The sequence below is a fragment of the Hyla sarda genome, chromosome 10, assembly GCF_029499605.1.
Source record: "Hyla sarda isolate aHylSar1 chromosome 10, aHylSar1.hap1, whole genome shotgun sequence".
NCBI lineage: Eukaryota > Metazoa > Chordata > Amphibia > Anura > Hylidae > Hyla > Hyla sarda.
In genome coordinates this window covers 103054857-103080190 of record NC_079198.1, presented here as the reverse complement: position 1 = coordinate 103080190, position 25334 = coordinate 103054857, and the positions used below count along the sequence as shown (strand labels likewise).

The following is a 25334-nucleotide window of genomic DNA, read 5'->3' as shown; positions in this document are numbered from 1 at the left end:
CAGCTGCAGAGCTATAGGCTGCATCAGGGCATGCTGGGTATTGTAGTTACTAACTGTAATTCCCAGTATTCCTTGACACATCCTATGGCTCTGCAGCTGACACAAACCAAAACTACAACTCCCAGCATGTTACACAATAACCTTAACTGTCCTACTATACAGTGCAACATGCTGCAACACCCACACATCCATAGGCTGTATCAGGGCATGTTGGGAGTTGTAGTTATCTAGTAACTAAATGCAACTTCCAGCATTTTCTGACACAAAATGCACCATATAAACTGGAGAAGCAGAACACCCCCCAGTAACACATAAGTCCCTATTGAGACTGAAAAATAGTGATTAAAATATTTTAAAAAGTGCGTATACATGTGAATAAGCCCCTTTCCTAATAAAAGTTTCCAATTTTCTTTAAATAAAAATAATGTACAAAAATAAACATAGGTGGTATCGCTACATGTGGAAATGTCCAGACTATTAAAATATGATGTTAATTAAACCGTACGGTGAACGGTGTAAATGTAAATAATAGTCCAGAATTGCTCATTTTTGGTCACTTTATATGAGAAATTTTTCATAAGGTGATCAAAAAGTTACATGTAGACTTTTCTGGGCTTGGCTCGGGTGTAAGAGGAGCTACAGCTCTCCCGCCGCTAATATCCTGACATGCTGCGATCGCCTATTAAACCATTAGATCAGCGCTGTCAGCAGTGTCTAAAGGAATCTTATATCCATCCCTGGTGGTCTAGTGGGGGGGGGATCAGACTATTTTGGTTGAAATTATTTCATCAACCAGGACAAATGGATTTTCTTGAGGGACAAGTAGATTGTGTTCTGCTTTAGTCCCTTGGACAAGTAGTTTTTTTTTAAATTTCCACACCCCTGAGCAAGGTACAGAGGAATCAGACAGTGGCAGAGTAGAGATATCAGGCACTGGTCAAACACTGGAACACAGAACAGACACTTTGCTGTAAAAATCTACACTATTGCTCAGGCATCAGGGCATGAGGGAAGCAGAGTTTTATAGGTGGTGTCTGGCAGGTATAGGAGGAAGATCCATTAGAGAGCGCAAACAAGCCCTATAAGTTCCAGTCAGTATTCATGTGCTCCCTCTACAGGGCAGAGTGGGAACTGCAGCAATGGTGGAAACAGCAGGAGAGAGTCCAGAGGAAGAAGCCTGGAGCCCACAGCAGAGAATGCTGCTTGGTGCCAGTAACTGCCAGGACACATAGTAAGCTAGTGAATGCCAACCAGCACTGTTAAACATAGTCCCCAGGAAAACAATTGGTAACATACTACATCATGAAGGACTGAAATCATTCAATGCCAGCAAGGTCCTCCTGCTTAAAGGTATACTCCAGTGGAAAACAATATCTTTTATATCAACTGGTGCCAGAAAATTAAACATATTTGTAAATATCTTCTATTAAAAAAAATCATAACCCTTCCAGTACTTATCAGATGCTGTATACTACAGAGGAATTTGAGCTGTTCTTTTCAGTCTGACCACAGTGCTCTCTGCTGACAGGAACTGTCCACAGTAGGAACAAATCCCCATAGTAAACCTTTCCTGCTCCAGACAGTTCCTGAAATGGACAGAGGTGTCAGCAGAGAGTACGGTTGTCAGACAGAAAAGAAATACACAACTTCCTCTGTAGTATACAGCAGCTGTTAAGTACTGGAAGGATTACGATTTTTTAATAGAAGGCATTTTCAAATCTTTTTAACTTTCTGGCTCCAGTTGATTTGAAAAATGTATTTTAAGAAAGCACATGTACAAGCCCATTTGCCAATAAACATCTGAATCATTCAGAGTCAAAATTCTAATCAATTCATAACCTTTTTAACCCCCTAAGGACCAATCCCATTTTCACCTTTCGTTTTTTCCTCCTCTCCTTCTAAAAATCATACCACGGTCAAGTTTGCACCTACAGACCCATATAAGGGCTTGTTGTTTGCACCTACGATTGTACTTTGTAATGACATCAATCATTTAATAACAAAATCTACAGCAAAACCCCCAAAAAATATATTGGAAAAAAAAACGCCATTTTGTAAATTTTGGGGGCTTCCGTTTCTACACCGTGCCATTTTAGATAAAAATTACACCTTATCTTTATTCTGGAGGTCCATACAGTTACAGGGATACCCAATTTACGAAGGTTTTATTTATTTTACTACTTATTGGTTAAAATTCTAACTAAATGCAGCAAAATTAGTATGCTTAAAATTGTAATCTTCTGAGCCCTATAACTTTAAAATTTTTTTTGCATACTGGGCTCTATGAGGGCTAATTTTTAGCGCCAGGGTCTGTATTTTTTATCGGTACCATTTTTGTTTTGATGGGACTTTTTGATTGCTTTTTATTAGTTTTTTATGGTATATGAAGTGACCAAAAATGCACACTTTTGGACTTTGGTATTTTTTTTATGTGTACGCCATTGATCGTGCGGTTTAGCTAACCTTAGTGAACCTTTTAATAGTTCAGACATTTACACATGCGGCGATACTCCATATGATTATTTTTTTTTTTATTACGTTATCTTATTTAAAAAATGGGAAAAGGGGGGTGATTTAAACTTTTACTAGGGAAGGGGTTAATTCACTTTTATTAACTTGTAGGGGGCAACAACATGCAATTTTCTGATTGCATATACTGATCAATGCTATGCCATAGCATAGCATTGATCAGTGTTTTGGGGGCACTCTGCTGCCCTAGCCTGCTGAGCAGGCTTGGAGCAGCAGATCGCCGAACGGACAAAGAAGAGTCAGGTGAGGACCCTTTTGTCATCCGATAAGCTGATTGGGACATCACCAGGATAGTTTCACTTTAATTTTACATCCCGCGATCAACTTTGATTGCAGCGTCTAAAGGGTTAATGCCGGGCATCGGCCCGCTCGTCGGTGCCCAGCATTACTCATTGGACCTGGCTGCCCGTAGCAACTGGGACCCACCGGGTTTAACCCGTTCTCCGCTGGTGAGAACGGTTTAAACCCCGTAAACGGGACCAGGGTATACAGGTACTCCCTTGGTCCTTAAAGGGGTACTCCGCCCCTAGACATCTTATCCCCTTTCCGAAGGGTAGGGGATAAGATGGATGATCGCAGGGGTCCCACCACTGGGGAGCCCCGGGATCTCGTCTGCGACACCCCGCTGTCATCACTGCACAGAGCAAACTCGCTCTGTGCGTAATGACGGGCGATACAGGGGCTGGAGCATCGTGACCTCACCGCTCCACCCCTTGTGACGTCACGGCCCGCCCCCTTAATGCAAGTCTATGGGAGGGGGCGTGGCGGCCGCCTCGCCCCCTCCCATAGACTTGCATTAAGAGGGTGGGCCGTGACATCACGAGGGGCGGAACCGTGACATCACGAGGGGCGGAACCGGGACATAACGAGGGGGTGGAGCCGTGACGTCACGATGCTCCGGCCCCTGTATCGCCTGTCATTACGCATAGAGAGAGTTTGCTCTGTGCGGTGATGACAGTGGGGTGCTGCAGCCAAGATCCCAGGGGTCCCCAGTGGTGGATAGGTGGATAGGTGATAAGATGTCTAGGGGCGGAGTACCCCTTTAAGATTGTTTTGTTGTCATTCTGTTTCTTACCGTTTAAATAAACCAACCATTGAAATTATAGACTTATCAATTTTTTTTTGTCAGTGGGCAAATGAAGAAAATCAACAGGGCATCAATTACTTTTTTCCTTCAATGTAGAGGAGTGTTGTGGCTGGCTCTGTTATGGGGGCCCGATAACTAGCTCGATAAATGCAGACATTTACAGAGATGTGTGCACAATGGTCCCGATTTACTATTGTAAACCTGACATGTGTTGTCGTGTTGTGCACCAGATTCTGGTGCATTGCGCCAGAAATTCTGTCTGCACCAGAATTTGTGCCAGAATTGAAACACCCAACCAACTGTTCATTTTACCGAGAGAACCTGAAAAAGGGTTGTGGTCGTGAAAATGGGGCGTGGCTAACAAAAAGGGGCATGTCCCCAACAGTTTAACAAAAACCCAACATATTTACTAAGGTTTCCACAAAAAATTTGATGGATTTGAGCTGAGGAAAACCCTAGAGATCAGAGCAGGTGTAAAAAAAAAAAAAAATGTAGGAAAAAGTGCAAAATGTAGGAAAACCTTATTAAATACAGTGGAAAAAATTGTAGGGAACTAAAAAAAAAACTCCACTCCACTCTTAGTAAATCAGGGCCAATGTGTATACACTGTAGGTTATCTGTTTTAACAGTGATTTCATAAGTAATGCCATCCACTTACCATTGGCTTAAAAGTTACGACCATTTCACATGACATTCCTGCTGACATTTGTCCAGGTGGATCAAATCTATAAAAGCCAAAACAAAAGGAATGACGTTTACATGTAAGATGCTATCCATCTACAGCAAAACTACAACTCCCAGCATGCCCTAACATGGCAGGCCACTAATTGGCTTAATTAGATCTTCATTGAGCAAACCTGTTACACTGAATACATACTGTAGTTTTATTTGTGGCCATCGTGTTGTGGATTAGAAGGGGCGGATTGATACGGATTGATATTGTGCGAAAAGCTTCAGAGTAACTTGGCATGTACTGATTTATACCTCTGCCTGGTCGCAGATTATGAGTACAGTGACCGGTCCTACTCTGACAGCAATGTCTGTCTGTACACAAAATCTCCCAGGGAAGAGATTAAGTCTCTAATATCATCATCCCCTTATCCTTACAGATGGCAGAGGCTTTGGGGCATCACTGCAGTCTGACAATAGTTGTCATGCGGCATCACTTGTCATTGGCTGATTACCAGCGTCCTGCGTCTATGATAATATTCAGGTTTCAGGTTTAGGTCCAGGCTCTGAGGAAGATTGTGCCCAGAGCAGATTCGTACTAAACACAAATGTTTTTTTCTGTGATTTTCTATAGAATAAGTCAATTGTAAGAACATAAACAAAAAGCCCATATACAATGTACACTATAAGGACAAAAGTACCGGGCCCCACCTCAGCACTTTGAGAAATCTTTTTTTTTGCTCATATAGTGCAGCACAGGCTATTAGAGAATAATGTAAAGGTTCTCGTGTATGTCATTGTGCTTACCTGTTTTAACTCATGTGGCATGCATGGTTTTGGCTCAATACTGGTTGCAATTTCATCACTGAATTTATTTCCTAATGTTGCCTAAATTTCCCATTAATCTACTGGCTTTACATAGGGAGGGGGGGGGGGGGGATGTTTGAGTTTTATCATTGCACCTGGTCATCTAATCAGGCTGCTGGTTCAGGAGATCTCCCAGGTCAACTGATTAGACTTCTAAGTGGGTTGAGATCGGTTCACATTATGCGTTTTCTTATTCAAGGTGCGGTTGGTTTTTCTTTTGAAAAATACTGTTGTGAGGCGAAAGTGATTTGAACTATAAGCAAAATTGAGGTGTTTTATAAAGATTTAGGATACAGTCCCATGTACCGCTTACGCAGCGCATTTCAAGCTGCGCAAAATCTACTGCTGAAGCGGGAGAGATGCTCCGTAATCACCGATCACCATACACACAGGGCTTTCCGGCAGCAGCCCTGTGTGTCCAGTGAGTTTTCGAGGTGGGGCCGTGTGCCGGCATGACTGTGATGCGCAGCCCGTCTCCAAAACTCACTGCACACAGAGCTGCCGCAGGATAGCCCTGTGTATATGGTGATCTGGAATTATGCAGCGTATTTTCTGCTACAGCAGCAGATTTTACGCAATGTGAAATACACTGCATAAGCGGTACGTGGGACCGTACCCTAAAAGAGAAACTGACAAATGTTCACCTTCACTAAACCCCATATACAGGTTTATAGTGCGGGTTAACAGCTTTAAAAAAAAAAAGTCCCCAGGAATTAAAAAACAGGCCTTTCTTTCAAAGACAGCGCCCTCCTTGTCTCCACTTTGGGTGTGGTATTACAACTTGACTCCATTTACTTCAATGGAACTGAGCTGCAGAACCACACCCAAACTGGAGACAAGGAGTTCGCTGTCTTTGGGTACGGTCAGACGAGCGGAATTACAGCGTATTTTACGCTGCAGATCCGCCACTGAAGGACCTCTGTATGGTGCATTTACATGTGCCTGCTCGGAGCGGCAATACGCCGCTACGGGCAGACACACTGAAGCGATGTGTGAGTCGCCTTGCATGCGAATCACACATCGCGGCAGCTCTCGGCCGATGAGCAGGGGGAGCGGCCGCAATGTGCAAGTATACTGCACATGCGCGTGGCGACTCGCACATCGCTGTGTGCTTGCTCGTAGCGGCGTTTGCCGCTCCGAGCAGGCACATGTGAAGGCAGCATATAGAGGTCCTTCAGCGGCGGATCCGCAGCGAAATACGCGCGGAAAATCCGCTCGTCTAAAAGTACCCTAGGAAAGAAAAAAGGCCCTTTTTTTAATTCCTGGAATACCCCTTTAAGATCCACAGTTTGGAGACCACTGATGCCCTGTACATTCAAACTTTTTCAGCAATCTGAGCTACTATAGGATCTGACCAGATGGGCTAGCCATCACTCTCCACATGCCACACAAAGCCTTGGGCCCCTAGGAGCCTGTTGCTGGTTCATCCATTGTCCTTCCTTATGTCACTTTTCATAGGTACTAATAATGGGATATAGGAACCCCCCACAAGACCTGCCCTTAATAGAGATGCTTTGTCCCAGTCATCTAGTTATGATAATTTTGCCTTTGTCGCTTACATCCTTTCACTTGCCCATTTTTCCTGTTCCTAACAGGCCTTATCACTTGCTGCCTTAGAGTTCATCTCTGACAGTCCCCATTGTCACACAATAATTAGAAGTGTTACTGTCAATTTAAAAAAACTTGAGACATGTCAAACATTTTATGGGTGCTGAGACTCCCACTGATCATAAGACTAAGCGGGCATAGTCTTCATTCCCCATTGTTCAGTGATCTTTGTCTCGTTGCTCCATTATAAGTCTATGGGACAGCGAGATAAAGATTGGGGAATACGTCTATCTCCGCTTGTTCTTTTTCCGCACTGGGACTCCCACTAACTTTTGATATGTCTCATTTTTAAAGTGACAGTAATGTAACCCACTTTACCTTTTTAGTGTTATGCCTTGTGTATTGCACTGAATGTATACCAATAAAATGAAGGTCACAAAATGCCTCCATGCAGTCTTCATTGTTTTTCCTGTCACATCTTCCCGCTGAAACCTTGACACCGGCAAGCCGCAATGTGAAGTTTCTATGATAATCTAATTCTGTATTGTGGCGTCTGCTTTCTTCCACCAGCTCATAAACCGTGTCACGCCATATCCATCACTCAACACCTCAATGTCATAGACAATCCTCATCTTTAACACACAGTAACTTTAAAAACTGCTTACATTAGGGGGAAAAAGTGAATTCTTACAATATATATATATATATATATATATATATATATATATATTATATAGATAATATATATATATATATCATCTATATATATATATATAAATATATATATATATATATATATATATATATATATATATATATATATATACATACAGGAATTACACATTTAAAATAACATGTGCCTTAGCAAACCAATATGTCTGGTCCCCTATTACACTATATCAGCGTTTTCCAAACAGTGCATCTCCAGCTGTTGCAAAACTACAACTCCCAGCATGCCCGGACAGCCTAAGGCTGTCCGGGCATGCTGGGAGTTGTAGTTTTGCAACAGCTGGAGATGCACAGTTTGGAAAACACTGCACAATATTTTCATTTGGCCCAAGAACCCAAAAGTATTAAGGACACGTTCACCACTGTGTAATTCCCGCAGAATAAGTGTGAATGGGTCTTCCGCGAGACCCGTTCACACTGAGAAATTTCAGCGGCGGACAATTCCACCCCTTAAATTGTTCAGCGCAAAGAATTAAGATGTTCATGGTGACGGCGCAGTGCTGCGCAGTCCTACCGGCAAAGTATTTTGGCAGCGGCCACCAGATGGAGTCTCTGCTCGCGGAATTTTGCGAGCGGAGATTCCGCAGTGTGAACGTACCCGAATAGTAATATTAGTAACTAATTAAATATTATTCATATAATGAGGAAAATCTGATCATCGGTCTGAAGAAATTGCGTGCAACCAGAACCTTCTTCTAGAATGGAGTCTGTGAAAACCTTCATGGGGACATCACAATAAAAAATTCAGCCTAAAGTGTCCCTGTCATTCAGAAAAAACTTTTGGTCAGACAGATATGTCAAAAGTTTTGATCGCTCGGGGTCTGACCCCGACTGATTTCTAAATATTGCCGAGTGCAGCGCACTTCACTGCCCGGCTGGCCTCAATCTTCTGGGATTGCTTTCTAAACTACAAAATCCAGCTCCTACGACAAGATGGGGAGAGCAGCGAGACAGGGAGAGAAGAGCTCAGCTGCATGCTTTTCCTGGCTTGTTCTTATGATCAATAGGGGTCTGAAAATCTAGATCCTGACCAAATAAAATTTTTCATACGTCTGTCTGACATGACAAAAGTTTTAAGAAATGACAGGGACATCAAGTTTCATCTGGATTTTTATTATGGTCCCTTAAATGGACACTGTCAGAATCAGAAATTTTTTATATGTTTTACATTTTTGCAAAACAGTAACCATCCTAACATACTTCATAAAAATGTTTATCTCATTTTTATGGAAATCATGGATTATAAACAAGACTACTAGGGGTCCCCATACCATCCAAAACATAATCCTGTCCGGCTGCAGTGTCATTTTTGTCCACGGGCTGGTACAAAGTCCAGGAAGTGAGGGTGGGACTAGCACTCCTCTGTGCTCACTCCTGTCCCATTAGATTGCAGTATGTAAACATAGAGGAGGTTGTTACAGAGCAGCCTGCAGTGATTGGATGAAGAGACCCAGCACAGCACAACAGATGTAGGGAGGAAGTGAATGCATGGTGAGTGAGGGCGGGCTCAGTGCTTGCCTCGAACATGGCCCTTCCTAAGCAGTGGATGTCAGAATGAATGAGCATCAGAACAGAGGGATTTGTGAGCCAAATATAGAAGTTAGACACATATAAAAGGAATGTAAATAATTTGCATGACTTAGTGAGTAACATATATAAGCATAGCATAATTTATTTCTCTGATATGATAGGTATGCTTTAAAGGCGAATAGGAAAACAATGCTAAATATAACCCCATGACAAAAGGGTCTTCAAGCACAATGTTAAGTCATAAAGGCAACATACAAAGAACAGCGCAAAATTATCATATTTGAATACATAGGAAATAATTTATTGTACAGGCTTCAGGGCAGATCATAACCACCAATGGGGAACATATAGGAAGGAGCAGTCTGAACAGATCTCAGGATTCCTGAGGAGAAGTAAGGTAAACTTTGGGAATGGGTGGGGCATCTTAAAGGGGTATTCCTGGAAAAAAAAAATGTATATATCAACTGGCTCCAGAAAGATAAACAGCTTTGTAAATTACTTCTATTAAAAAAGCTTAATCCTTCCAGTAGTTATCAGCTTCTGAAGTTGAGTTGTTCTTTTCTTTCTGACAACAGTGCTCTCTGCTGACACCTCTGCTTGTCTCAGGAACTGTCCGAAGCATTAGAGGTTTGCTATGGGGATTTGCTCCAGACAAGCAGAGGTGTCAGGAGAGAGCACTGTTATCAGACAGAAAAGAACAACTCAACTTCAGCAGCTGATAACTACTGGAAGGATTAAGATTTTTTAATAGAAGTAATTTACAAATCTGTTTAACTTTCTGGAGCCAGTTGATATTAAAAATTTTTTTTTTTTTCCTGAAATACCCCTTTAACTTAGCAGATTTCTGCTCAGTACATACATGAATAGTAATTTGCACCTAGTTAAATCTAAGGCTGGTTTTACACTATTGTAATACAGGCCCATTCTTGCATGCCTGACCCTGGCCTGAAGACTCGAACTGAAAGGTCAGGTCATAAGACCGGTGGTTGGGTCAGGAATTGTGACTGTACACAGGTGCAAAAATGCATTAGTATAATGTTAAGGTGAAATCTGCCCAAAGCTCAAAACTATAACAAGACCATCCATTAGAGAACAAAACATTCTAGCTGTAGCTAGCAGCATATACCATAAGTACCTGTAATGAAAGGAAACCTACATGCTAAAGGACAATAGTATAGGGCAGTGGTCTTCAACCTGCAGACCTCCAGATGTTGCAAAACTACAACTCCCAGCATGCCCGGACAGCCAACGGCTGTCCGGGCATGCTGGGAGTTGTAGTTTTGCAACATCTGGAGGTCCGCAGGTTGGAGACCACTGGTATAGGGAGTGAACTGAACTCTAGTCAAATATAGTACTCTACTCAGCAACGCAATGAAAACCAGTCATTAGCTGCTATAAACTCTCCTCCTGGATCTGCTGGAAGTACACAATAGATTGTAAGGGCTTGTAAATGATGAATGACTTACTGTATAGCGACGAAATCCTTCAGATGATCACTTACTCCAACCAGCTTGCAGAAATTAATTGTGTATGTTGCATTTGTCAATGTGATTTTTTTCTTATACGTCTTCCCAACATCAAGGTCCTGAAATTTTAAAGCCGGGTAAGAGCAGTGCTGTCGTTTGAAAACTTCTTTATGTGAAAAGATTTGATTGGTTAGGGTCTTAAAGGAGTTCTTTGGGATAAAAAATGTTTAAGCATACTGCCCAGAATGCCTTCATGTCATAAACAAAAACTGTAAAACAAAAGAAGAGACAGGCGCTCCCTTGTGGAGTATCAACGGGATCACAGGTGTGAGGGAGAAGAGGGTAAGGTAGGAAGCTCACCCTGTCAGGTTGTGTACCAGTCCACACAACAAGGATACTCGTTTGATTGAAAATGTAGAGGTCTGCAGCCTTCCTGAAGACGATAGGCAAACGTGGAGGATACTTCAAGACACCAGGAGTATAGGCGCTGACCAAGGAGAGGACGTGGAAGCCAGGTAGATTACAAACGGGTTTAATCCAATGCGACGCGTTTCACCGCGCTTGCGAGGTTTCATCAGGCATGGATGCCTGATGAAACCGTGCAAGCGCGGTGAAACGCGTCGCATTGGATTAAACCCGTTTGTAATCTACCAGGCTTCCACGTCCTCTCCTTGGTCAGCGCCTATACTCCTGGTATCTTGAAGTATCCTCCATGTTTGCATAAACAAAAAATGGACCTGCTTCCTGCCGCTCCCCCGGTGCCTCCAGTATTCTGCTCCTGGCTTCTGGTGTGATCCTCTTCCTGCTTCTTGTGGTTGACTTGTCAAACTGTGACACAGATAATCACTGGCCGAATCGATGTCCCGCCTCGGCCGGTGACTGGCCTGGTCTTCATCCTGGTGCCGGGGCCCAATACATCACAATGCCACTCACCAGCCAATGTAGAACATGGCCAGAGAATGACTGAGCCACAGTTTGACAAGTCGACAATAAAAGTTGTATCACAGAGTACCCCTTTAATGCTGAGACCACCACCAATCAGGAGAACAAGCAGCGAGAAGCGCACTGCCCTGTTTTAGCAATTTCTGTCCTACTTCTCCATTACAAGTCTGAAGGAAAGCCAGAAAAGCTGGATGGAGAGCTGGGGAATGAAGTAACTGACTGGTGGGGGTATCAGCACTGAGATCTTGCCCAATCAAAACTTTTGATATGTCTCTGTGATGAGTCAAAGGTTTTTTTTAAATGACAGGTACACTTTAAGCATTATTGGGATTCTGCTGCAAGTGAGTGGAAAATCCATAGTGTGCATGGGCCCTAACAGTTTTTCCTGCTTCTAACCCATCAACTACAATAACTTACTGTTCACGTGATGCCTAATACATACAGTGGTCCCTCAAGTTACAATATTAATTGGTTACAGGATGACCATTGTATGTTGAAACCATTGTATGTTGAGACCAGACCTCTATGGAAACATGGTAATTGGTTCTAAAGCCCCAAAATGTCATCCAAAAATAGGAAGAAGTGAGGATTAAAGAAAAAGAAGTAGATAACTAATATAGATAAAGCAAATCCTTATATATAAAAGTAAGAAAGAGCTGCTGGGAGCTGTAAATCACTGTCTATGTCAGTATTTCCCAAGCAGGGAGCCTCCAGCTGTTGCAAAACTACAACTCCCAGCATGCCCGGACAGCCAAAGGCTGTCCGAGCATGCTGGGACTTGTAGTTTTGCAACAGCTGGGGGCACTCTGCTTGGGAAGCACTGGTCTATGTAGAGGACAGGACCTTCTTTGGTGTCTTGTACAGTACACGCAGTGTCCTAAAAAAGTAACATGGAGCCGCCCTTACCTGGTGTCCAAAGGAGCAGCTAACCCTGGCCCAGGTAAAGTGTACAGAACATGTAATACCTCCCTGTACTGTAGGGGGCGCTACCAGACACCAGGCAGTGCATACGCTTCAGTAATACAGGAGTTTTACCAGTGAATGCCCATTCTGTTTCACAGATCTGGACTGTCTGTCGATTGTATGTTGAGTCTGGTTTCAACTTACAATGGTCCAGAAAAGACCATTGTATGTTGAAACTATTGTATGTTGAGGCCATTGTAAGTTGAGGGATCACTGTACATCCCACATCTTCACAATGTTATCCGCTTTACCTGTTGGTGGTTTTATTATTTAAAGGGGTATTCCAGGAAAAAACTTTTTTATATATATCAACTGGCTCCAGAAAGTTAAACAGATTTGTAAATTACTTCTATTAAAAAATCTTAATCCTTTCAGTACTTATGAGCTTCTGAAGTTAAGGTTGTTCTTTTCTGTCTAAATCCTCTCTGATGACACCTGTCTCGGGAAACGCCCAGTTTAGAAGAGGTTTGCTATAGGGATTTGCTTCTAAACTGGGCATTTCCCGAGACAGGTGTCATCAGAGAGGATTTAGACAGAAAAGAACAACCTTAACTTCAGAAGCTCATAAGTACTGAAAGGATTAAGATTTTTTAATAAAAGTAATTTACAAATCTGTTTAACTTTCTGGAGCCAGTTGATATATAAAAAAAAAGTTTTTTCCTGGAATACCCCTTTAATGTTATTACTATATAGCAGCTCCGTCCTATAATATAAGCCAAGACGAAATGGACTGCGTTATATTTTTGTTCATTCTCATTTACCATTTGAAAGTAAACTGGAGCAGTAAAGGGAGGAGAGGTACTAAAAACTAATTGAGAATACACAAAGTACACCTATAATAGCAAGTGTGTCATTTTTAATATAATGGACGTTACCTCCCATTGAAAAATCAATCAAGAAAAACGTAACCATTGTTAGTAAAGGCCAAGATATTATATTTATTACAGGCATTAATGTGAAACTAACCTTGAAGTGAATCGTCTTTGGTTTACTATAAAATGGACAGCCTTTAAATTCATGTCCTGAGACCACTTGCTTCTCAACGACGCCATTACGGAGTTTCCTAAGGGTTTCAGTCATAATTTCTTTTTCCATTTTACTGCCCCCTACAGGCTTAGCATCTATGTCTTCTTTTGGTACCTAAATAAACATAGGTAAGTGTAGAAAATAGACTGTGTACATTGTTTACTTAGGCACAGCAGCACTACAAGTGGCCATGCATTGTACTGCAGTTTGTACCATTCAGTCTTATTTAAAACCATCTGAATCAAAAACTTTTTATAAGATGTTCATCTTGGCAAAATGTATCTCCATTTGTATAGAAATCATGGCTTATAAACAAGACTACTAGGGGTCCCCATACCATCCAGAACATAATCCTGTCCGGCTGCAGCATCATCTTTGTCCCAGCCGAAGGACAGGCTTGGACAAAGTCCAGTAAGTGAGGGCCGGACTAGCCTTATTTTGTAATTATGCAAGTGCCCCAAGTGCACTGAGATATCCCGCCTGGATCTTCAGAGTAAACACATCCTTATGCATGGTGATCCTCCTCCCTTGTAAACTCTCTCGCGAGGAGAGAGATTTCACTTTTCATTGTCATCAGTGTCCCCCACACTACAAGCCTAAACCAACTGGTTGGTGCGGGTCCATTAGAGACAGTTCTATTAAGAGACAGATCATGAAAAATGCTCTTTTTTAGTCTGTTACTACTTTCTGATGGTAAAATATCTAATTTATTTGTTTAGTTTTTTTAGAGACAGCAGCTACATGGACATCAGCAGCAATAGACTGGAGGCCACCCTCTTGAACTTTATAGGAGGGAGAGTTTTCTAGACATGTTCTATGGAGAGGTCACTGTGTTGGGGGTTGGGCGGTATTGGACGGCTAATTCCATTTAATCTGTATACTAGTGTCATCTTTCACTATAATCCCATCTGTGATGATGAAGAGGACGCCACTAAAGGTGATCTGTACAAAACAGGAAGTGTCAGCTTATTATTAGCTTAGTGGTTAGACTAAAAAACTAAAGATGTCAGGATTATTTTATAATATAGATAGTAAAATGGAAACCTCTCAATGTTGCACACATTTTTGTATGTTGGTTTTTGTTCTAATGCAAAATGATAAGAAAAAAATTACAGTTAATAAAAAGATTAATAAAAGACAATAAAATGGAAAATTTAAAAAATATAATAAAAAAACGCCAAAAATTCTTACAAATATTTTCGAGGCTGCATTTCCACTTTTTTTAATTTTTTGTGAAAACTGCCACTGCAATTTTTTGAGCCAAAGCCAGAAGTATATTTAAAAGGAATGGGAAATACAAAGGAAGGATTTAGGCTGGAATTCCACTGAGGATTTTTTTTGCAAAAACGCCCTAAAAAACACCAATTTTCCCGCTGAAAATGCAGCGTCCAGATGTTAGCTGCAAGTCAGTAGTAAACTACAAAATGCCAGATCCACTTGGTGTTTTTCAGTTTGGCGTTTTTCAGCAATTTTGGGCTCAGAGGCTGTTTTTTCAAAATGCCCAACAAAACCTAGAAATCGTTGCGTTTTTCCCCCATAGAAGTCTATGGGAGAGCAAAAACGTCAAGAAAAACGCCATGTTGGTTTTAACTTTGGCGTTTTTGCTGGCGTTTTCTTTTTTTTTTTTTTTTGGGGGGGGGACTTTAGTGATCAAAAAAAGTGATGGAGATCAATTTATGTCAGCGGGCAGGGCAATAAAAATGTAGCCGGCAATAATAAAAATATAGTGTGTGTGTGTGTGTGTGTGTGTGTTTTTGACTTAAAAAAATTTTCTTTTTTAATTTTTTAGGTAGTACTACTACTCCCAGCATGGAACACACTGTTCCATGATGGGAGTAGTAGTACCTGTACTAATTGACAGATCGCCCATTGCGATCCTCCTGTATAATGTATAGATGCGGCCGGCCGCTCTTCTATGGTCCCCTGCACTGCCGTATATATACACTTATTCATATTTCCCGCAGAGAGCTGTGATTGCCCAGATGGTTCCAGCCAATCACAACTCTCTGTGGTAAATATGAATAGGTGTATATATACGTCAGTGCAAGGGATCATAGAAGAGAAGCCACCTGCATCTATACATTATGCAGGAGGATCACAGCGGGTGTCAGGAGTGACAATCGCTGCGGTCTGTCTATTAATGCAGGTATTACAGCTCCCAGCATGGAGCAGAGTGTGCTACATGTTGGAAGCAGTAGTACCTGCAGTTAAAGGACAGATCACAGTGAGTATCACTCCTGACACCCGCTGTGATCGTCCTTTCTATTGCAGAGATGTGGAGCGGCTTTCTCCTGCGCTCCGTATCTCTGCACTGTACTCTGGCCAGTGTAAGATGGAAATTTGTGCCCTGTGCAGACTTGCCTCCGCTCCTCCCCTCAGCTCTCCGAAGTTAGAGCTGGGGGGAGGGCAGAGCGAAGGCAGAGCAGGGAGAAAGAGGAAGTACACGTCCCCCTTATCTCCCCTCTCCCTGCTCTGCCTTTGGAGGATGCAGGTCTGCATGGGAGAAAGAAGACAGAGCAGGGGAGAGAGGATGTACACGGCTCCTCATCTCCCCTCCCCCTGATCTGTCTGTGTTCACTGAACGGAACAGGAGGATGACAAAGTGCATGGGCTGGGGGTGTATAGACTGCAGGGCCTGTGGGATAAAATCACAGTGATGTGAATAGAACATCACTCATTCATATTTCCCTCTGAGAGCGGGGATTGACTACAACCATCCGGCCAATCCCCACTCTGGGAGGAAAATGTAAATGAGAGATGTTCTGTTCACATCACTGGCCGGAGTATAGTGAAGAGATGCGAGCGCTGTATAGAGCCGCTAGGCATCTATACTATATTATGGAAGATCGCATTGCGTGTCAGGACTGACACCCGTGGCGATATGGCTATTAGTAAAGCTAATATTACTCCCATCATGGAACAGTCTGATCCATGCTGGGAATAGTAGTACTACCGAAAAATGTAAAAAAGTAGAGAAAAAAAAGTGAAACACACACACACACTTTATTAAAAATTAATTAAAATTTTGTTGTAAAAAATAAAAATTTAGTTTCATCCCTACTGCATCCTTTTTTTTTTTTTTGGTACCCAACACATTTGGAAAAAAAATGCCAAAGGGGCCAAAAAAGGTAAATTCCACACAAAGATAAAAATGCTAGAAAAAACGCCAAAACACAGGGAAAAACAGTGGCAGTTTTTCTGGCGTTTTTCCTGAAGTTTTTAAGACTAAAAAAATGCAGGGCAAAAACCTCAGCGGAATTCTAACCTTATACTTCTCCTTTCCCATGGATCCACTTTGGTTAAAAAGCCACAGTGGCAGCTTTCAATAAAAAATTAAAATAAATTCCAAGTGAAAATTGACAGCTGGTTCACAGCACTAAACCCAATGCGGGTGGACCGAAATAACATGATGTATTCCTCACCTGGATCCATGGTCTGGTTCCAGAGATACACGCTGTCTTAGCTCCAGTGACTAATATGTTAAATAACCCCCATCAGGCATGAGCCGGTGTTCAGAGCTTCCCTGCCTCTGTCCCCCTTGCTTCGATATGCCTGCCCTCCGGAATTGGACCACGGATCTGGGTGAGTTATATATCATTTTAATCTGGTTCACCTGCACTATAGTACTGTGCATTTGAGTTTAGTGCGGGTGAGCCAGCTGTCAGTTTCCTTTTTAACATAAAATGTTAGATTTATTTTCTGATGAAACACTCTTTAAAGGGGTACTCCAGCCCTAAGACTTTAGGGCCGGAGTACCCCTTTAAGTGAACAGTAAGTCGTTCTAGCTATAGCTGCTATTTTTCTCTGAGCAAAGAAAACAGTATTATCAGATAAAAGGAATGGAGTGGTGAATCATATTCTGCATTTTATGGAAATAATAAAGGCTTCTTTCTGTAAGCCTAATCTATATAATATTTTAGAAAACTGTGCAAAAAATAATAAACAGCAGCAAACTGACTGCACTTAAAGGTTAGGAAGATTCTAACATTCCAAAATGAAATGGCATCTGCAGACATCAGATACTCCAGATAAAATAATAATAACCCATAAGAAGCAAAGCTGATCTGCAAAAATGGGGAAATTAGAAATCTAATTGCAAGAAGTATAGACTTGTTCATTCAATATGGGCTGATAAATAGGCCAGGAAAAAAAAAATCTATTAGAATGACCTCATAGAATTGCAAATTGCCAATCCTGAATTCACAGCATTCCTGTCATGTTCAGTTATGTATTGTACACAAGCCAGCGAGCACAATATGATGTGTAGCTTTGCAGTCCATGCACGGAAAACAGAGAGAGGAGACTAATCTTTGAGAGATCAGAGTGCGGGCACACATTCAGGGTGCTCTTCCGTAGGCTCCCAGTCCTGATCAGAGCTCAGCATTAAACAGAAGAAATATATTAAAAACAATAAGTGGCTAAAAACTGCCACATCTTCTGGTATGTCACAGTTTAAAGGGACACCCACCCTGAAGTTTGCTGTATATACTATTTAATCACAGGGGTAAAGTATTCGGAAAAAAGTGTGGGAACTCACATAGTATGGTGACGTCACGCCCCGCCACCTCAATGCAAGCCTATGGGAGGGGCGTGGCGGCCGTCAACCCCCTCCCATAGGCTTGCATTGAGGGGGCGGGGTGTGAGATGTCACGGAGGGGCGGCCCGTGACATCACGATACTCCGGCCCCTGTATCGTGAGTCATCAGCACGTAGCGATCGTCGCTCCGTGCAGCTGATGACAAGCGGGTGCTGCAGGAGAGATTGCGGGGATCCCCAGCCGTGGGACCCCCACGATCAGACATCTTATCCCCTATTCTTTGGATAGAGGATAAGATGTCTAGGGGCGGAGTACCCCTTTATAGGGTATCTTTCTTCAAAAAAAAAACTTTTGATATATTATAGATTAATGTATGCAGAATAACTTTCCAATAGCATGTTATTAAAAAATATGCTTCTTTCTATTTAATTTTCCACTTAAAAAAAATACCCACTAGGGGTCTCCCTACCATTCCTGGCCGCGAGCTTTTTTATAGATTGCAGACTCATGCTGGAGTCCTAAATCTCATATTACAGCTGGGACACAGACAAGCTCAGCACTGCTCCCTGGCCTATCCAACAGATAAGTCACTTTAGATAAAAGACAAGTGTCTGATCACTTATTAGATCACTATAGGGAGAGGACAGGGGATTCGCGTCTGATCACTTATCAGAGGATAGCAGAGTACAGCACTTTGTTATCTTCTGTGCTCTCATAATGAATGGAGAGGCAGTTGAGTCTGCACGCTAGCACTTCATTCACAGTTTGATTTAGGGGTCCCGTTTTACAGATCGCGAAAGTTCCAGGCCCCCCTGTCATGACACATTTATTCCCTATCTTGGTAATAGAAGATACGGGTCCATAGTGGTAAAACCAATTCATGTCCTAAGAAAACCTGTAAAACCCTGGTCATCCCCTTCCTGGATGGATGCTTAAGTTGAGGGAGGGGCTTTTATGGCACAGAGGACGGGTCACTTTACAGTTAGAGAATGTCCCGGCGACACTTTGGATCCCACAACAAGATAGATTTTTTAAAAATTCTTGCTTATGCAAATAGTATGGCCATCAATATAAGTATGTTTCAGATTCATTTTACACTGCTCAAAAAAACACTTAAACAACCTCTTGTAACTCCAAGTGAATCACACTTCTGTGAAATCACACTGTCCACTCAGGAAGAACACTGATTGACAATCAATTTCACATACTGTTGTGCAAAGAGAACAGACAACAGGTGGAAATTATAGGCAATTAGCAAGACACCCCCCAATAAAGGAGTGATTCTGCAGGTGGTGACCACAGACCACTTCTCAGTTCCTATGCTTCCTGGCTGATGTTTTGGTCACTTTCGAATGCTGGCAATGCTGGCGGTGCTTTCACTCTAGTGGTAGCATGAGAAGGAGTCTACAACCCATACAAGTGGCTCAGGTAGTACAGCTCATCCAGGATGGCACATCAATGTGAGCTGTGGCAAGAAGGTTTGCTGTGTCTGTCAGCGTAGTGTCCAGAGCATGGAGGTGCTACCAGGAGACAGGCCAGTACATCAGGAGACATGGAGGAGGCCATAGGAGGGCAACAACCCAGCAGCAGGACCGCTACCTCCGCCTTAGTGCAAAGAGGAGCAGGAGGACCACTGGCAGAGCTCTGCAAAATGACCTCCAGCAGGCCACAAATGTGCATGTGTCAACTCAAACAGTCAGAAACACTCCATGAGGGTGGTATGAGGGCCCGACATCCAAAGGTGGGGGTTGTGCTTACAGCCCAACAGGACGTATGGCATTTGCAAGATAATACCAAGATTGGCAAATTCGCCACTGGCGCCCTGTGCTCTTCAGTCTGGAGATGCTGTGGAGAACGTTCTGCTGCCTGCAACATCCTCCAGCATGACCGGTTTGGAGGTGGGTCAGTAATGGTGTGGGGTGGCATTTCTTTGGGGGGCCGCACAGCCCTCCATGTGCTTGCCAGAGGTAGCCTGACTGCCATTAGGTACCAAGATGAGATCCTCAGACCCCTTGTGAGACCATATGCTGGTGCGGTTGGCCCAGGGTTACTCCTAATTCAAGACAATGCTAGACCTCATGTGGCTGGAGTGTGTCAGCAGTTCCTGCAAGAGGAAGGCATTGATGCTATGGACTGGCCTGCCCGTCCTCCAGACCTGAATCCTATTGTGCACATCTGGGACATCATGTCTCGCTCCATCCACCAACACCACGTTGCACCACAGACTGTCCAGGAGTTGCCGGATGCTTTAGTTTAGGTCTTGGAGGATATCCCTCAGGAGACCATCCACCACCTCATCAGGAGCATGCTCAGGCGTTGTAGGGAGGTCATACGGGCACGTGGAGGCCACACACTACTTTTAAAGGACATTACATCAAAGTTGAATCAGCCTGTAGTGTGGTTTTCCACTTTGATTTTTAGTTATCCAGACCTCCATGGGTTGATAAATTTAATTTCCATTGATAACTTTTGCGTGATTTTGTTGTCAACACATTCAACTATGTAAAGACGAAAGTATTTCTTACGATTAGTTCATTCATTCATTCAGATCTAGGATGTGTTATCTTAGTGTTCCCTTTATTTTTTTGAGCAGCATATATCACATTTATTGGCCTCTGTTAAAGGTAAACTTTGGAATACCATCAAAAATGTAGTCCAATATATACTGCATTGTACTTACGGTGTGGCCATTAGCTTTAATAGACTAAATGGATTCTACTTTCTACTGGTCTGCTTTATGCCAATATACATTTATTTGCAGGGCACAAAGGTACGGCTTACTACCCTGTTCTGCAAATGTGTGTCAAGTGCACTGAAATATTCCCTGCAGAAACAGCTGATGTCACTTGTCCTCCTTTACCTTGTAGGGTCTGAGGTCTTCCGTCCACAATCCTCTAAACTCTGGCTGAGCCAAGTTTTCACTTTCTCCTTCAAATCCATGAATAAGTCCTGGTGTCACATCAGAGGAACGCTCAGGCAAGGAGCTGTCATCCCCATCAGATGAAAGAGGAGAGAGAGAGCGCCATTTATTCTGCAGACAAAGAAAAACAAACAAATCAGGAAAATGGTAAATCTGTCTTTCAAACCTTTCTCCACCGTGCATGCTCATTTTAGTTAGGAAACCAGGAATAAATGACTCTAACAGCAACTTCCTCACTGAAGGAGATGAAGGAGACAAAGTCTAAACACACAGATATATACAGTGACAGACATATAGGTGTAGTATATATCCCTGTATCTGCTCAGCACATATACAAACACACTTCAGGCAGACAGCGCACTCCACAGTCTGAAGTGTAAGTGCACATGACTACAACTACAGCACACCATTGGCTACAGCACACTATTCTCCATGTAGGGGGATATGAGAGGGGCTAGAAGTGGTAGCAGTGCTGGAATGGGAGGGAACAGAGGGGTAAGTATGTTTAAATTTTTTTCTCCTCTTACTCGTTCTTAGTGTCATTTTGTAAAAAGCCCAGAAAATCTCTTAAGGGTCTATTCACAAAGGTCTATGATACAGCATCAGTAAGGGTGCATTCACACCACGTTTTGAACATACGGGTGCCGAGTCCGGCGAGGGGAGGGGCAAACCGGGCGCTACGGTTTTAGGTCCAGTCCAAAGCCGCATACGGGTCAAAACTGAGCCAACCGGAGTCACCGTTTGACTCAGGTCGGGTCGTTAAAGTAAATGGAGTCAGGGGCTGATCCGGCCGGGGTACGGGAGCGCCCGGTTTGCCCCTCCCCCAGCCGGATCCGGCACCCGTATGTACAAAACGTGGCGTGAATGCACCCTTAGGCAGTATGGTTTGGAGGCGGGCCCAGTACGCTGACGTGACTGTGATGCCTCCAAACCTCACTGCCGCCAGGTAGCCCTGTGTGTCTGCTCATAAGAGAATATGCAATGTATTTCTTGCTGCGCAGCTTGAAATACGCTGTGTATACACTATGTGTTACCTTTCCCTAAACAAAATCATCAGTAAAATCTAATTAGTGAATCCTTAGTTCTGTTTCTAGTGCTGTAAGCAATATGGTGACCACAGCAGTAATTCCCATCTGTCTAATGTTTCAGCATTTTAGCTCTGCCTGTCACATGCTATTAAATAAACAGGTTTGCCATTCAGAACTTTAGGAAAGCTGAAAGCTGTACTCCAAGAGTTAAAACACTGTAAACATTGTGTCCTTAATAATGGATTATTGCCATGTAAATCTATTATTTTTCCTTTTATTTAGTCTTCTTTGAAAAGTGTGAAATCATAAAATTATCCACAAAGGCACTTGAACTTGAAACAAGAAATAATTTCATGGTTATTTTATGAATTATGCTCAGTGATTCTTGTTCTGTATCATAATTAGTATCTTTATAACATGCTGCTTAGATACAATTAAACCGCAGGTAGCACACATATTATGAAGCTTCATTACATTTCTTCCTTCGTAATAGAGATGGCTGTGTAAAAGACTCCACGGCAGCGGGGGATATTGATGCCACAAAAACATTAGCTGTATGGGCTTTTGAAATGAAGCTGTATGGGTTTTCCGTATGAAAGGATCTGTCCATTTTTGCTACTTAAAGAGGTATTCCAACCTGATGTAAATGCTGCTGGTGAGGGGGCATAATAGGGAAAATAAAAACATACTTACCAACCCCAAGTTCCTCGCTGGTCCCCTGCAGCTCCCATTCACCTCTGACCAGTTCCCTCTCTTCTTCCTGCTTCTGAGACAAGCGCTCGGAGCAGGACCCGTCTTGGCCAGTGTATGGCTAAGCAGACAGGAAAGAGAGGGACCAGACAAAAGCGAACGGGAGCTGCAGCAGACCAAGGCTAGGTAAATATTTTTTTTCTTCAATTCCAACTCCTCCCCCGCAGCATACATTTAAGAACAGAAAGACTGGAATTTGCCTTTTACATGTGCGTAACTGTGCATGTTACAAGTGCCAGTCTAGTAGTATGGCCATCTTTAACAAGCCTTAAAGGAGTACTCTGAGGAACTGAAACTTATCTACAGGATAGAGAATGTCTGATCACTGGAGTACTCCTTTAAGGCTGTGTGCCCCACATTTTAGGGAGAATATGAGTCTGAAACCAGGTCCAGCCACCTTGCATGACCACTGGTGAACGTATTGAAGAATGGTTTTGAATTCATGCATTCATCAGCATTTAGGAACATGCCTTACACGGCTCAATTATTGTTGGAGTACGGCTGCATATACGGTAGCTGGATTGTTTGCATAGCCCTTCACTGACAACATTGTCGGCTGCACATCCCTAATTTAAAGGGGGAGATGTGAAGCCAACTCAAAATAATTTTAGTCCTGCAGAACATGTGATTAACTAATGAACTAGGCGCTGTGCAACACTAACCCGTAGGGCCAATAATCACCCATGTAATGTAGCCTTAAAGTGTTAGATTAATAAAAAAAAATTAAAAAACTACTTTTTACATGTCTGAAAGTCCAGAGTGAAACAACAACCCTATTTTCATTTTTGTACTGTATTTAGTTGTGGATTTATAGGGCCCAATCTGTGTTGAAAATCCACAAGAAATCAATCACACGAATGTGGTCTACACATTTATATAGAATTTAGAACTGTACATCAAGATAATGAATATTTGGATATCCTCCAGGCCAAGTTTTGTCAACTAGGTCTAATAGATTTAGACAAAAATATTTACAGCATTTAAGTGGTCATCCATGTCTTAACTTTTTGGTTTCACGCCATGCATAGTTATGACCAGGCTGTCATTTCAAAGTCTAACCAATAATAAATATCCTTATAGTATTTGTATAAACTGCAATGAATCATTGTCACAAATGTACAGGACTGTTGCATAGCCATTTGCTTTTCTGAGAAATGTAATCACTTCCTACCGCCGTTTCCTGGTCGTCCTCTGGCTCTGTCAGTATGGCTGACTGAATATACTGCAAAGCTTTGGCTCGCGATCTTCCATGTTCCCGGATCTTGCTCATTTCTAAAGAGGCCTGTCTTTTTTGTTTGAGTTGGCTGGATTCTTCTTGTAAAATCCGACTAACAATTTCTTGCTTCCGTATTTTCTGTGACTCTTCAAATTCTCTAAATAAAAGCACAAGTAATGTACATATTACTATCCTTCCATTGTGTAAGAAAAACGCAAAAAAAAAAAAAATTCTGTCATCTATACTCAACTAATAATTCTTGACTATCTTCAGTTTAGTGTCAAAGTGGTACTCCAGTAGTTTAAAACGTATCCGCTATCCACAGGATGGGGAATAAGCATCTGAGTGGGGAAGGGAGGGGGTCCAACTGCTGGAAACCCTCACGATCTCAAGAACAGGGCCCCATCTTCTCCTATGAATGGACCAGCATGTCTAAGGGAGGCCCCAGAGATACACAGGCGCTCTATTCGGTATCTCTAGTACCCCCTTAGAGAATAGTTGGCATATCAACCACACTGCTCCATGAACAGGAAGAGACAGGGACCCATTCTGGACATAGCAGGGGTTTCAAGAGTGCGGAAACCCATTACGAACCACCTCCCTCCCCTCCCATGATCATATGCTTCGCACGGGATAGGGGATACATTTTGAAGTACTGAATACCCCTTAAAGGATAATGTTTGGGGTTTCTAAATGAAGTGTTTCTAATTACCGTAAACTGTAACGGTAGTGGTAGTGGATCCGCTGTACCACTGGAGAAAGCCGAACCAGGGAGCGGAGTCTAAGGAGCCGCTGGTTTTCACCAGAGCCCACCGCAAAGCGGGATGGACTTGCTGCAGCAGGCGAACTCCCAGGTCACTACCCCTGGAACAACTAACCCACAGTGGTGGCCGAGGTGAGGCGTGATACAATTCAGAGTCAGGAACTGGCAGGAAGGTCAGGGCTGGCAGCAAGGAGCATGGTCAGGAAAGGTAGAAAAATGGTACTGGTACATGGTATAGACAGGTCACTGCAAGATACGCTTTCTCAATGGCTACTAGGCACAAAGAGGAAGTGCAGACACTTTATAGAGCGCCCTAGGAAATGGGTACACGCACGCACGCAGTCAGAGGAAGCAGAGGAGCCAGGAGCGTGGTGAGGTAAGTAATCGCCAGCTGACAGAGTGCGGCCGCAGCCAGACATGCTGGCCACGGCGCTGCCCGTCCCTAAAGCTGTACAGGGAGGTGGGCTGTGAGAACGCCCGTGGCCAGCATGACCAGCCGCAGCTCGACTTATAACATAAACTCACCAAATAATGCTAAATTAATATATTATTAAAGTCATTTTTCAGAATTGAGGACCTATATGATCGGCCATTGATGTGTAATCATTTGCAATTCTATCCTCAGAATCCCCTTTTATTAGCAGAAGGGGCCTAGGGGGCTGCAACATCTTAACTCCAGTATTGACAGAGTAGAACACCTCCCTGGGCCACTGTCAATGAGCTGAACTGCAGAACCAGCCACACATAACTTCAATATCATAAGG

The 25334-nt window shown here is 42.8% G+C and overlaps 1 protein-coding gene across 1 annotated transcript in view; it reads right to left on the bottom strand.

Moving 5' to 3' along the window:
- Positions 1-25334, bottom strand: part of CFAP74 (cilia and flagella associated protein 74) — a 194771-nt gene that overhangs the window by 130119 nt on the left and 39318 nt on the right. Inside the window, exons 11-15 of the mRNA XM_056543666.1 lie at positions 23763-23964; positions 20754-20924; positions 13297-13470; positions 10426-10544; positions 4275-4341 (exon numbers count right to left, since the gene is read on the bottom strand). Of these exons, the coding sequence (XP_056399641.1) occupies positions 4275-4341; positions 10426-10544; positions 13297-13470; positions 20754-20924; positions 23763-23964 (733 nt within the window). The remainder of the gene's footprint in view (positions 1-4274; positions 4342-10425; positions 10545-13296; positions 13471-20753; positions 20925-23762; positions 23965-25334) is intronic.